The sequence below is a fragment of the Magnolia sinica genome, chromosome 16 (assembly GCF_029962835.1).
Source record: "Magnolia sinica isolate HGM2019 chromosome 16, MsV1, whole genome shotgun sequence".
NCBI classification, from domain to species: domain Eukaryota; kingdom Viridiplantae; phylum Streptophyta; class Magnoliopsida; order Magnoliales; family Magnoliaceae; genus Magnolia; species Magnolia sinica.
Window position 1 is genome coordinate 62048744 of NC_080588.1, and position 12270 is coordinate 62061013.

The following is a 12270-nucleotide window of genomic DNA, read 5'->3' on the forward strand; positions in this document are numbered from 1 at the left end:
AACCGATACGGATATGGGGCATAATGGCGATACGGAGGCGTAACGGCCCGTAACGGCGCAATTTTTTTTTTTTTGCCAAAAAAATATGAAAAAATATTGATTAAATCCGGAATATTCTAAGCATTCCAAATATGCATTCATTTATAAATTGGAACATGTTTATGGTGGTGTAATGGTCCACTCTTTGGTGAGAAGTTGCATCGGACTGTCTGATTAATTTTTTAACTAGGTAACTTGAATTTGACTACAAAATTCATATATTTAATTTTTTTAAATATGTAATTTATATACTTAACAACTTGATATCATTTCTTCCAATAGTTCTTTTTAAAAAAAATGAAATTAAATTCAGGTAGATGGCATTACCAATTTAGGGCTGACTTGGAGGACCAATCTATTCTCCAAATCAGCCTCAAATTCATGTCATTTATTGTCATTATCCCACTTATAAATTGGTGGACATTTATTGGATAGTGAATCATAAAAATAAAATAAAATCAAAAGGCCCTATTTTAAAAAATAAAAGCTTACAAATTAACAATTAAAACTATTCAAATAATTTGATTTTGGCATTGTGAGTTAGCAATTGCAGTCCATAATTTAATTGTCAAATTTTACGTTAATATATGTCTCGTGTACAATTTTTTAAGGCTTAAATTAGGAGGGACTCAAATGTAAAGTGCAGCACACGTGTCAAAGTTTTTTGGGCCCCACCTGTGATGAATGTGTTATATCCACAACTTCCATTCATTTTGCCAAATAAATTTAGGGCATGAGCCCAAAAATGAGGCACATCCAAAGCTCAGGTGGATTGCACCATAAAAAACAACAATAATTAAATGTTCACCGTTAAAAATTTATTGGGGGCTAAAAAAGTTTTAGATCAAGCTGACATGTGTGTTTTCCCTTCATCCACGTCAATGTGACCCAATTAATAGGTTAGATTGAAAATAAACATTACAGCGGACTTTAAGAAAATTTTAATGGTGAGCATTCTATAACCACTTTTTCCTACGGTGTGGTCTACCTAAGATTTGGATATTACTAATTTTTTGAAACCTGATCTAAAATGACGTGGCAAAATGGATGGACGATATGGATAAAAAATATACATCATAGTGGGGCCCACTCGGGTCTGATCAGATTGGATGGAGAATAAACGTTACCGTGCGCCCTACGAATAACCGTGAAAATCATTATCTCTGTTGCTATTTTTGGTGTGGTCCAGATAATCTTTGGATATAATTCATTTTTTGAGTGGTGCTCTAAAATGATCTCTGAAAATAGATGAACGGTGTAGATGTAATAAATACATCACTGTGGAGCCCATATAACTTTGATCTCCTTTGAACCGTTCGTACAACTCGGAGCTCGAGGAGTGTCAGCGCTCGTCTTTGCGTGACATGTACCTAAGCAGCTAGCTGCTGCAAATTAAAAAAAAAAATGGGGAGGGAAACGAAAAGAAAAAAAGAGGGAAACAAGAGAAAAGAAAAAAAGAGGGAAAGGGGGAAAGAAGAGATTGAGAGAGAGAGAGAGTGAGAGAGAGAGAGAGAGGAAGAAGAAGAAGAAGAACAGGAAGAAGCAGCCGCAGCCGCAGCTGCTCGAGAAGAAGAAGAAGAAGAAGAAGAAGAAAGAGAAGAAGAAGAAAAGAAAGGAAAAAAATGTACGTTTTTTTTTTTTAAAAAAGGGCAGCCGGATCCGTAACGGCCGTTATGGCCCGTAACGCCCCATAACGGCCGTTACAGTTTGAACGGCCGTTTCGACCCCGTATCGCGTAACGGGTCCCACCGTTACCGTTACGTATCGGCCGTTACGGCCGATACATAACCGATTTGGGATACCCTGTTGAACGTACACACTAGCATTTGACAGATTGTCTTCTGCACAAGCTGTTCTGTAACGGTGGCCGTAACGGCCACCACCATTACCTTCACGATACGGGTTGTAACGGCCGCTACGGTCTCTTTTTTTATTGAAAAAAAAATCCTGAAAAACCTGTATTTGCCATGTAATGTTGATTAAAAAGTATGGAAAACATGTATCTACCCCATAACAGACAATTACGGGGCTGTTATGGCCTTTATAGGGGACGTAACGTGCCGTTAACAGCAATTACGGGTCATTTTTTTCCATAACAGCTGTTATGGCTTTTTCTTTTTTTTTTTAAGATTACTGAATATATTAAAGGAAGAAAATGGGGGGAAAGAACAAGAGGAAACATAGACAGGGGCGAATGAGGGTTGCCGAACAGGCAAAACTAGCCATTACACCCCAAGAAAGAGAAAATCTACTTGATTAAAGCTTATAACATAGACCATCCATTCAATCAGCAGACGTGCTTGGCTTTACTAGCGATAGCCGCGGCGGGATGAGAGACATCCCTAAAGCACCTGTTGTTTCTTTCTTCCCAGACCGACCACCAGATCGCTATGATCGCCATGCGCCAGATCCTCGTCCTCTTCTTACCCAAACTGACCCCATGCTAGGCTTTGATAAGGAGGGTGACCAAGCAAGGGAAACACGACTTCAAATTGAAGCACTTGAGAAAATCTGTCCAAATTTCAGAAATGAACGGGCAGGAGAGTAAGAGGTGATCGATGTTTTCTTCGTTCTTCATACAACACAGGCAGATGTTGACGATATTCATGCCCCTTTTTCTCAAATTGTCCACCGTGAGGATTCTTTTGGACCCCACTAGCCAGGCGAAGGCAGCATACTTGGGCGGGATGGAGTATTTCCAAAACTTGAACGGAGGTTGTGCCTGAAAGGATACCGAGCCTTGGTCCAATTGATAATAAAAGGATTTGACAGAGAAAGTGCAAGATTTATCCGCCTTCCAAATTAACTTGTCCAGGCTCAAGGAATCTGGCTTGCTCAAATTAATGCGCTGAAGAAGCAAGCTCATATATCTCCCAGTCTTGAAGGTTCCTCCTGCAATCGATGATCCAGTCGATCTTGTTGTCCTGAATTGAGTAGCAGTCAGCTACAAAGGAGTTGGGGTTGGAGGAAAAGCGATGAATATTCGGGAAATCAACTTTTAAGGGGGCTTCGCCCACCTAAATGTCTTCCCAAAATTGAATTTTGACCCCGTTTCCAAGGCTGAAGCCGATGCCTGGGAGGACTGCCTTCTTAACGGAAATAATCCCCTTCCAAAGGGGAGAGGCCCTATATCAAGAAGAGTCGTTTGACCACCAACCTCCGATCGATCTTCCGTATTTTCCTTTGATGAGCATGTTCCACAAGCTGTCATCCTACAAACCGAGCCTCCAAATCCACTTACCAAGGAGGGCCATGTTCATCCTCTTCGGATCTTTAATGCCTACACCACCACAATCTGTCCGCTGGCATACTTGAGACCATTTAACCAGATGGAATTTGTTGGAGTCTTCCTTTCCGTTCCAAAGAAAATTACGCCTGAGTTCATCAAGCCTAGATAGAACCACTGCTGGGCATTTTAGGAGAGACATGAAATATGTCGGAAGATTGGAGAGGGCTACCTTGATGAGAGTGATGCGGCCTCCCAACGACAGGTATCTGCGCTTCCATCTAGCCAGATATTTTTCGAATTTGTTGATGACCTTATACCAGATGGATATAGGAGGCGAACCCAGACATAACGGAAGCCCAACGAAAGAGGCTGGCAGGGAAACGGGGGAACACCCAAACGAGAGAGCGAAAGAACTGACCTCTTCGTCCTTTAGATTAACACCAAACATTCTGGATTTGGACAAAATAATTTTTAGACCTGAGACTGCCTCAAAACATCTGATCATGGTGCGAATATTAGCAACTTTAACCGGATCCGCGTCGCTGAAGATGAGAGTGTCATCTGCGAATTGAATATGGGAGACTGGGGTTGCCAGGCCTCTCATTTTGATGCCACTAAAACTGCCAGCTGATTGACCTGCCTGGATCATGCTAGAGAGAGCTTCTCCAACGATAAGAAATAGAAATGGAGACAGAGGGTCTCCCTGTCGGATGCCTCTGAAACTCTTGAAGTAACCTTTAGGGGTGCCGTTAAGGAGGATAGAGAAATGGGCCGACCCTAAACACTCACCAATCCATCTATACCATTTGTCAGGGAATCCCAAACGCTTCATCATGTATTAGAGGAATTTCCAGCCGACATGGTCGTATGCCTTTTCGATATTGAGCTTGTAGCAAATAGATTTACAGTCATTTTTAAAAGTGGAATGCAGACATTTGTTCGCTATCAGCGCAAAGTCTATGATCTATCTGCCCAGAATGAAAGCATGTTGATAGCTGTTATGGCTGTTACGACCCCGTAACACGTAATGGTTGCCACCGTTACCTTTACGTAACGGCCTTTACGGCCCCGTAACGGCCTTTACGACACACCATGCTGCATGACTACCGATCAACACCTATTGGCTTTAAATCCCTCCAAATCCTCTACCAAGCTGTCTTTAAGATCTTCTTGGCAATGTGGCAAAAAGTAGCTACATCTATCCTCAGTAGCAGTGTTCCCTTTTGGATGATACTTGTCTTGCAACATGCTTGACCTGCCTACAATAATAGTCAACAGAAAGTTGGCCCGAGCATTAGCTTCCCGACAACAGCTTCAGCAATCAGTTCGAACTCATTTTTGAAATTCACAAAATCTTGCCTCTGCTTTGAGCTTGACTAAAATATCCCCTGCTGATGTGTGTTTGCAAACCTATCGTTCATCCTTTGCACCACTAACTTGACCCTGAGACTAAGAGATCCTCTTTTTGGCAAGATGTAAACCCGTCTACGTCATCATTTTCCTCTCCTCTCTACGCACATGGTTGGTGCCAATGTTTGAGAGAATAGGGAAAGCCTTCTCATCTATCTTCAAAATACAGGATTCAGATTCATCTTCCAGTTGGAATAGACCTTGACTCTGGCATAGTCCACCCTCTCCGCCCATACTGCCACCAACACCGTTTTCATTGGGGTTTTTTGTTGGTGGCATTGCTTCAAAATCAACAAAAACAATATCTCCTACTACGTTTCCACGGTTCTACCCCTGAAAGGCTCCCTGCCAACAGCAAGAATAGCACCCTTATAGCTCCCTGGCACCTGCACACCTGCTCGATGTCAGATTCCCTAAGAAGATGCTTTAAGCTTTTTGGAATCAATGATTACTACCTCCATAATGGCGCAAAAAAATTTTTTTTTTTGCCAAAAAAATATAAAAAAATATGGATTAAATCCGGAATATTCTAAGCATTCCAAATATGCATTTATTTATAAATTGGAACATGTTTATGGTGGTGTAACGGTCCACTCTTTAGTGAGAAGTTGTATCGGACTGTCTGATGAATTTATGAACCAGATAACCTGAATTTGACTACAAAATTCATATATTTAATTTTCTAACTATCTACTATCAATGATAGATATATTAGAATGAATGTAATATGAAAATATCTTACATTTAGGTGTTTGCAATTATTTTTGAGGGCCAAAATTCATGCGTAAATAGAAAAAAAATATAAAATGGCACCCCAAATATGTAAAATGCACATTAACATGTTCTACTATGATTAACACATCATATGGCATCATTAAAACAGCAAAAGAATCATTAAAAAATGATTTTTCGAATTTTCAAAAAAAGGGCCGAAATAAATGCGTAAATAGAAAAAAATATAAAAATATATAAAATGGCACCCCAAATCTGTAAAATGCATATTAACATGTTCTACTATGATTAACACATCATATGGCATCATTAAAACAGCAAAAGAATCATTAAAAAATGATTTTTCGAATTTTCAAAAAAAGGGCCAAAATAAATGCGTAAATAGAAAAAAATATAAAAAATATATAAAATGGAACCCCAAATCTGTAAAATACACATTAACATGTTCTACTACGATTAACACATCATATGACATCATTAAAACAGCAAAAGAATCATTTAAAAATGGTTTTTCGAATTTTCAAAAAAAGGGCCAAAATAAATGCGTAAATAAAAAAAAATATTAAAAAAATATAAAATGGCACCCCAAATCTGTAAAATGCACATTAACATGTTCTACTATGATTAATACATCAAATGGCATGATTAAAACAGCAAAACAACCATTAAAAACTGATTTTTCGAATTTTAAAAAAAGGGGCCAAAATTCATGCGTAAATAGAAAAAAATATTAAAAAATTATTAAATGGCACCCCAAATCTGTAAAATGCACATTAACATGTTCTACTATGATTAACACATCATATGACATGATTAAAACAGCAAAATATATTAAAAAAAGTATAAATACCTATTTTTGACGAATTTCTGAAAAATGGCCCACCGAGCTTTGATTCAAAAAAATCTATAATATAATGTGTTTTTCTATCAAATACCTAGCTAAGGTTGGTCGAAATTAGTAGTAGAAGGAGTTAGAAACAGTTTGGAAGTAAGAGGTTTCAAAAAAACAGCAAAAACTGAGCTAAAAAACAAAAGTTACCGTTTCGGGCCCGTAACGGCCTGTTACGCCCGTAACGGGCCGTTACGCCCGTATCGGTCCCGTATCGGCCGATACGGGTACAAAAAATCGTATCGGCCGATACGGCCCCGAAACGGGTAACGGTTCGCACCGTTACCGTTACGTATCGGCCGATACGGCCGATACGTAACCGATTTGGCATACCCTGCCTGGCACCTGCACACCTGCTCGATGTCAAATTCCCTAAGAAGATGCTTTAAGCTTTTTGGAATCAATGATTACTACCTCCATGACTTTAAAGCCTCCCAGTTGGTCCTCGAGCGGGAGAGGCTAGATTGGGGTTTCCAAGTGGCTGTGCATATTGTGAGCCAAATCAACCCGAATATTCCTCACCCAAATTCACTCCATTGAGGTAAAAAGGAGCTATTGATTTTGGTGTCGGAATCTTTTGGTATAAAAGCATCCAACACCTTAACATATTCTTGAAATTTCAAGAGAACATCTCCCTCCATTTTGAAAGGAACATTACACAGAAAAGGGTTTTTAACCCTCTCTTTCATCCCTACTTCATTCTTTTTTCCTGTGGACTTCCAGAGTACATCTCTCTGCGGCATTCCTTCTAAACTCACGCAACCAGCTGGTTTGATTTAGTATTTTACAGCAATTTTAAGCTTGGAAAATCACTCAGCTATCTAAACTCAGTTTCTATGCATCAAAACTATGCCCTACTTCAATCGGTGTTCCACATCAAACTACCAACAGCCCAATTAATCCAACCCTTTCCCATCACCTTATCCAACCCTCAGTCAACTCAATAGCACCTTAAACCTAAATTCAACAGCCATTCCAACCAGTCTATTCATCTGCACTCAACCAGTAACTCCCATCTTAAATCTTCATCAATCCCCTATCTAGGTTACTCCCTATATAGATTTGATGTCAACAAACACTATGGATTCATGATGGAATCTATTTAGAACATGTATGGTACACAGAAGGATGCTTGAGATGACATCAATGAAAAAGATAGTAATAAAAGTTTCATCTCCAAGAAGGTGATACTGAAATAGTCAAAATTGGGCTATTTCCAGTGAAGAATATCGAAACCCACTGTTTCCTTTTTGACATGTTCCTTTGGAGAAATGAACCGGGATAGTGTGGGGGATGGTCATTCCCATGGAAGTACCATAAAATCCCTTGTAGAGGTATCATGATGCCGAGAGTGGTAATCTCACAATCATAACATGCCCAAAGGCAGGAAAGAAATAGGTTTGTTAACCAATCCTACAGGCAACTCTGTACATGCACACATACATGCAGGCACCCATGCCAACAACGTTGGGCCATCAAAGCAAGCTGCTCACCAGGTGGCCCATCCGTGCAAAAGTCCTGGCCCAGAAAAGAGGGTGGTACACTTGTCATATAAGCCCCACGTGTACAAAAAAGTGGACGGCAATAGAAAAGGTGACAACAGTCCATATTCATCAAAGACATGGGGACTACTGATGAGTGACCGTCGTGACTTTCTGGCCAGATCATCTAGTCAGTGGGCCCACCTGATGAATTGCACATGTTTGCACTAGCACCTGAGGATTCACCTCTGAAACTCGAAAGAGGGTCCTACCCTACGCCCGACAACAAGAATTGCCTGAGCCAATTAGTTGTTGCCGACCGTGCTTCACTCCACCTCGCTTCCTTCCCCAGATGATTTTGCCTACTCATTGACCAGTGACTTCGGCATCGAGACACTGACTCCCAGATCAGCTAACCACTCTTTGTAAGGCAGAGCAACTTTCTGATCCCCAATGACAATATCGTCACCAGTGGGATTGGGGGCTATGAGTTGAACTGAACTAGACCTGTAATCAAAACTGTGGACATGGGTTAACTCCTATCCTGTAGGGACTATCCCACATTGAATCGACAACAAGTATCTTTCCTTTCAAAGATTGCTGCTTGAAACGAAGTCTGACTCTTCCAGATACGCAACGCCCCCTTCTGGAGGCCTTACGACGGCTACTTTTATTGAAGAATTCGGCGTAATGACTGCTTTCAATGGCAATCCTTGATTGATTTCGGAAGGGGTGCGAAAGAGTTCAACACTACGCTCATTTCGTAGATCTACGATTTCAGGGTAAAGGATTTTTGCTTAGCTGCTTAGCGAATCCCATTGCTTTTATGAAACTTTTCACATTATCTTTGTTTTTCTCGATGCTTTGAATAGCTATCCGGATAGCAGAAGTGCAATCATTTGCGAAAGCTCTTTCTTCGCGCTCTTTTGAATCTAAGTTCTATTCGTCCTCGGGCACTCTTCCAACTTCAAGACAACAGTCCATATTCATCAAAGACATGGGGACTACTGATGAGTGACTGTCGTGACTTTCTGGCCAGATCATCTAGTCAGTGGGCCCACCTGATGAATTGCACATGTTTGCACTAGCACCTGCATGTGGGTGTGCATGTGGAATAAGAAAAACCACTTTCCTAAAGGCATATAAGATGTTATTGACATTGGTAACAAACATCACTTTAAACCTAATCTGTAGTCAAACTATTGAGTGTAGATTTGTATGCTAATGTGACACCAGCCAAACAGTCAACTATTTTATTTGTGTGCACTAATTATTGTATCAAATGAAGCTTAATAACAAATGAGGTGACTTGTACTCCAAAACTAACCAAATCCAAATACCTGTCCATCAGAACCAGCTGAAAACACCCTATTATTGCTAGGAACTGTTGCCAAAGAATTGACATCACCCTTGTGGTAAGAATGCGCCTGGAGAAGCGTTCCATGGTGACTGTCCCAGAACTGAACGCTGCCAGTGCTATCTCCACTAACCAGCGTCCCACACCTGAAAAAGTTAGAAATTAAAGATTCAACAAGTGCTATGGAAAGTTATAACAAGGATAACCCTAAATAAATCCATCATTATCATCATCATCTAAGCCTTATCCCAACTATCTGGGGTCGGCTACATGAATCTTGTTCTGCCATCAGCTATATTATACAGGGAACGCCCTAGCATAAGCTCGAAATGTCATATTGTCAAGATTCATTTAGAGAGAGAGAGAGAGAGAGAGAGAGAGAGCAGATCCACGTGCCAATTATTATAGTAAGAATGCAATTCCTTTATTACCTTAGAACAAGTAACGACCAAACACAAACTTCTGGCCCACTACCCAAGCCTCCAAGCCCAACTGTGATCCTGTAAACCTCATGAGCCAATTGAGCATCCCAGCATCTTATAAATCTGCAGAAGTCCAAATGGCAAAGATAAGGCCATGAAGTTAGTGAAACTACTTCACACATGAATACAACAATCAAATCTAATGCACAATGGGTCGCATGTCATACAATGATGTGTAGCTTCTCTCCAATGTTAACATGACTATGCATGGTATGACCCAGACACAACCAATTTGATTCTTTGGTTATGAACTATCTACAGCATGGCCAGCAATGTGGAATATTTGGATTAGCGTGTATGACTGTACTTGTGTATGGATCTACATACTCATCCAGATAGTATCAAACGGTCCAAAAAAATATATGATATGATTATATCTCACCGCTGACTCTCGGCAACGATCTACTATAACTCAGTCCATCCGAATCAGAAACAGCATATATACGTATACATCCATCATCACAACCAAGCGCCATACGCCGACTCTCGCCATGATGTGCTAAAGCATTAAGTTCAACTCCATCATCGCCATCGTCATCGTCATCATCATCGTCATCATCAACACCATCATTATCATCATCAGCTTTATCATTCGCAAACCCATTACTGACGACCTTTGAATCGTCAAAAGGCTCAATCGCCATCTGCCAGATAGACACCCCAATCGAATCCAATACCACCTGCAAAAATAAAAACAAAACAAAATTGCAAACACTGCTACTGCGAAAAGTGCAAAATCAAAAGAAATAAAATGCAGATACCTTCTGCTTCAGCAAGAAAAGATCCCATTCCGAAACTGACCCGTCGATGCTGGAAGAAAACAAACGGCCAGTCGGAGCCGTGGATTTCGAGTTCGGGCGGCACCAGACGAGAGAAGATACTCTGGAGTCGGGGTTTCCTTGGATAGTCTGCGGGACATGAATTCGCATAGTAACGCCTCAATGGAAAAAAATAACAGAAAATGAGAAATATACAGAATTTATTTATTTTTTTAATTACCAGCTGGCAGTGCCAGCCGACGGAGCCGGGAGAGACGAGCCAGATCTCCAGCGAGCCGTCTTCTCGTGCCGCGGCGACCTGGGAGGCGTCGATGCTGGTGGCGAGGGCTACGACCGGAGAGGGTTTCCATTCCACAGTGGCGTTTCTGTAAATTTGGAGGGTTTCCATGGGCGAAGTGTTATTTTGGCGGGGAGAGAGGGAGAGAGGGAGAGGTGGGGTTTTAGGGCGCCGACGGTTGGGAGGGTTTGGGTTTTAGGGCGAATGAGAAAGAGAGAGCGGTGACGATGGAGAGTTGAAAATGAGGCGGGAATCGAGATGGACGTCGTGGCATCGATTCGCTAAGGCTCCAGCTTCTTTAACACTGAGGCCCACTTGCTGAGACGGTCCACTGATTAGTTGTGTCAATGGGCCGGTTTCTGTATTTTATCCACTTCGTCCATTCATTTTATCATGTAATTTTACGGCTTCATCGAGGATAGCTCCTTGCTGGCCTTAATCAAGCAGGGAGCGAGTTCGAAAAGCACCCTTGCTGCATGGCTGACGGTTTGCGATGACGGAGCGTTGTAGAGCCTCACGAACTCTCTTTCGCCCCCGTGAGTTAAGGCCCAGGGAACCATCCCCGATACCACCTGCTGCAGGACAGACGGCCCTTCCTGGTTCGTCTCCTCCCCTCTGGAGGATGCGGTCCTCGTCTCACCTTCCCCTCTGGAAGACGCGGCCCTGGTCTCTTCCTCCTGTCTCGGAACATCCGTCTCAACGTGTACCGAGTCGGGTGCCGCCTGAGGTTCCGAGGCAGCGACCGCCGTCTCTTCCGCCCTTTCTTCCGGGTCGGGAATTACGACGACGGAAGGGGCAGAAGAACTCGCTGGCTCTTTCTCCTTCCGCACCACCCTTTGCCTCTTCGGCGGCCGAGGCTCCGACAGAAGAACTGACCGCGGAGGAGCCTTCAACTTCGTGACTGCCCTAAGGGGAGGACGAGCTCCAGTCATTTCTGAGGGAGCCGGTTCGTGAACAATCCTGAGATTGGGACGGGCTTCGGGCAGATCTGTTAAAAAAAAAAAATCTAAGTAATGGCGAAGTAAATCATGGAAAATTCGAAAAATTCAGAAGATACATTTTCAATTGCCTGTAACTTCCGAATCTAGACCTGCAAGATGAAGGCGTTTCGGCTGTAGAAGCACCTTCCAAGACCTATCTGCCGGATCCAACGTCCTCAACTCTTTAATCCGAACCGAGGCACTGGAGCCGAGCTTCGGCCGCTTCTTCGGAATATCTGCCAGACACAAGCCCGTCAGACTCAGAATATTACAAAAAATGAAAAAGGGCGAGAGAGAGAAGACCCAAGTCACCTGCTCTCTGGAATGTCCGAGGAACACGAGCCTCGCAAGACCCGGACTCATCCATCTCCCAGCGACCACATGCCCAAAACCAACGCTCTCTCCAATGTTTGTTGGAAGTGGGAGGGTCAGTGATCAGGGAACCGCCTCCGCCTCGCCAAGCAGCGAAGACGTAGAAGCCAGGGTAGTTCGGATTCACTCGCACTTGGTACAGGTGGAGAAATTCGTCGACTGTAAGCGGTGGCTGTTCCATCTCGGCCCACAACACCGCACACCCGAATAAGTTCCTCCACCCATTCGGGACTATCTGCCCCG

At 42.4% G+C, this 12270-nt stretch overlaps 1 protein-coding gene across 1 annotated transcript in view; it reads right to left on the reverse strand.

Annotated features, from left to right (window-relative positions):
• LOC131228540 (WD repeat-containing protein PCN-like) overlaps nucleotides 1–10887 on the reverse strand; it is a 44104-nt gene extending 33217 nt beyond the window's left edge. Inside the window, 5 exon segments of the mRNA XM_058224265.1 lie at nucleotides 9121–9283; nucleotides 9569–9682; nucleotides 9947–10299; nucleotides 10381–10527; nucleotides 10619–10887. Coding sequence (XP_058080248.1) covers nucleotides 9121–9283; nucleotides 9569–9682; nucleotides 9947–10299; nucleotides 10381–10527; nucleotides 10619–10786 — 945 coding nt within the window. The 5' untranslated portion in view covers nucleotides 10787–10887.
• Nucleotides 10888–12270: the final 1383 nt, after the last annotated feature.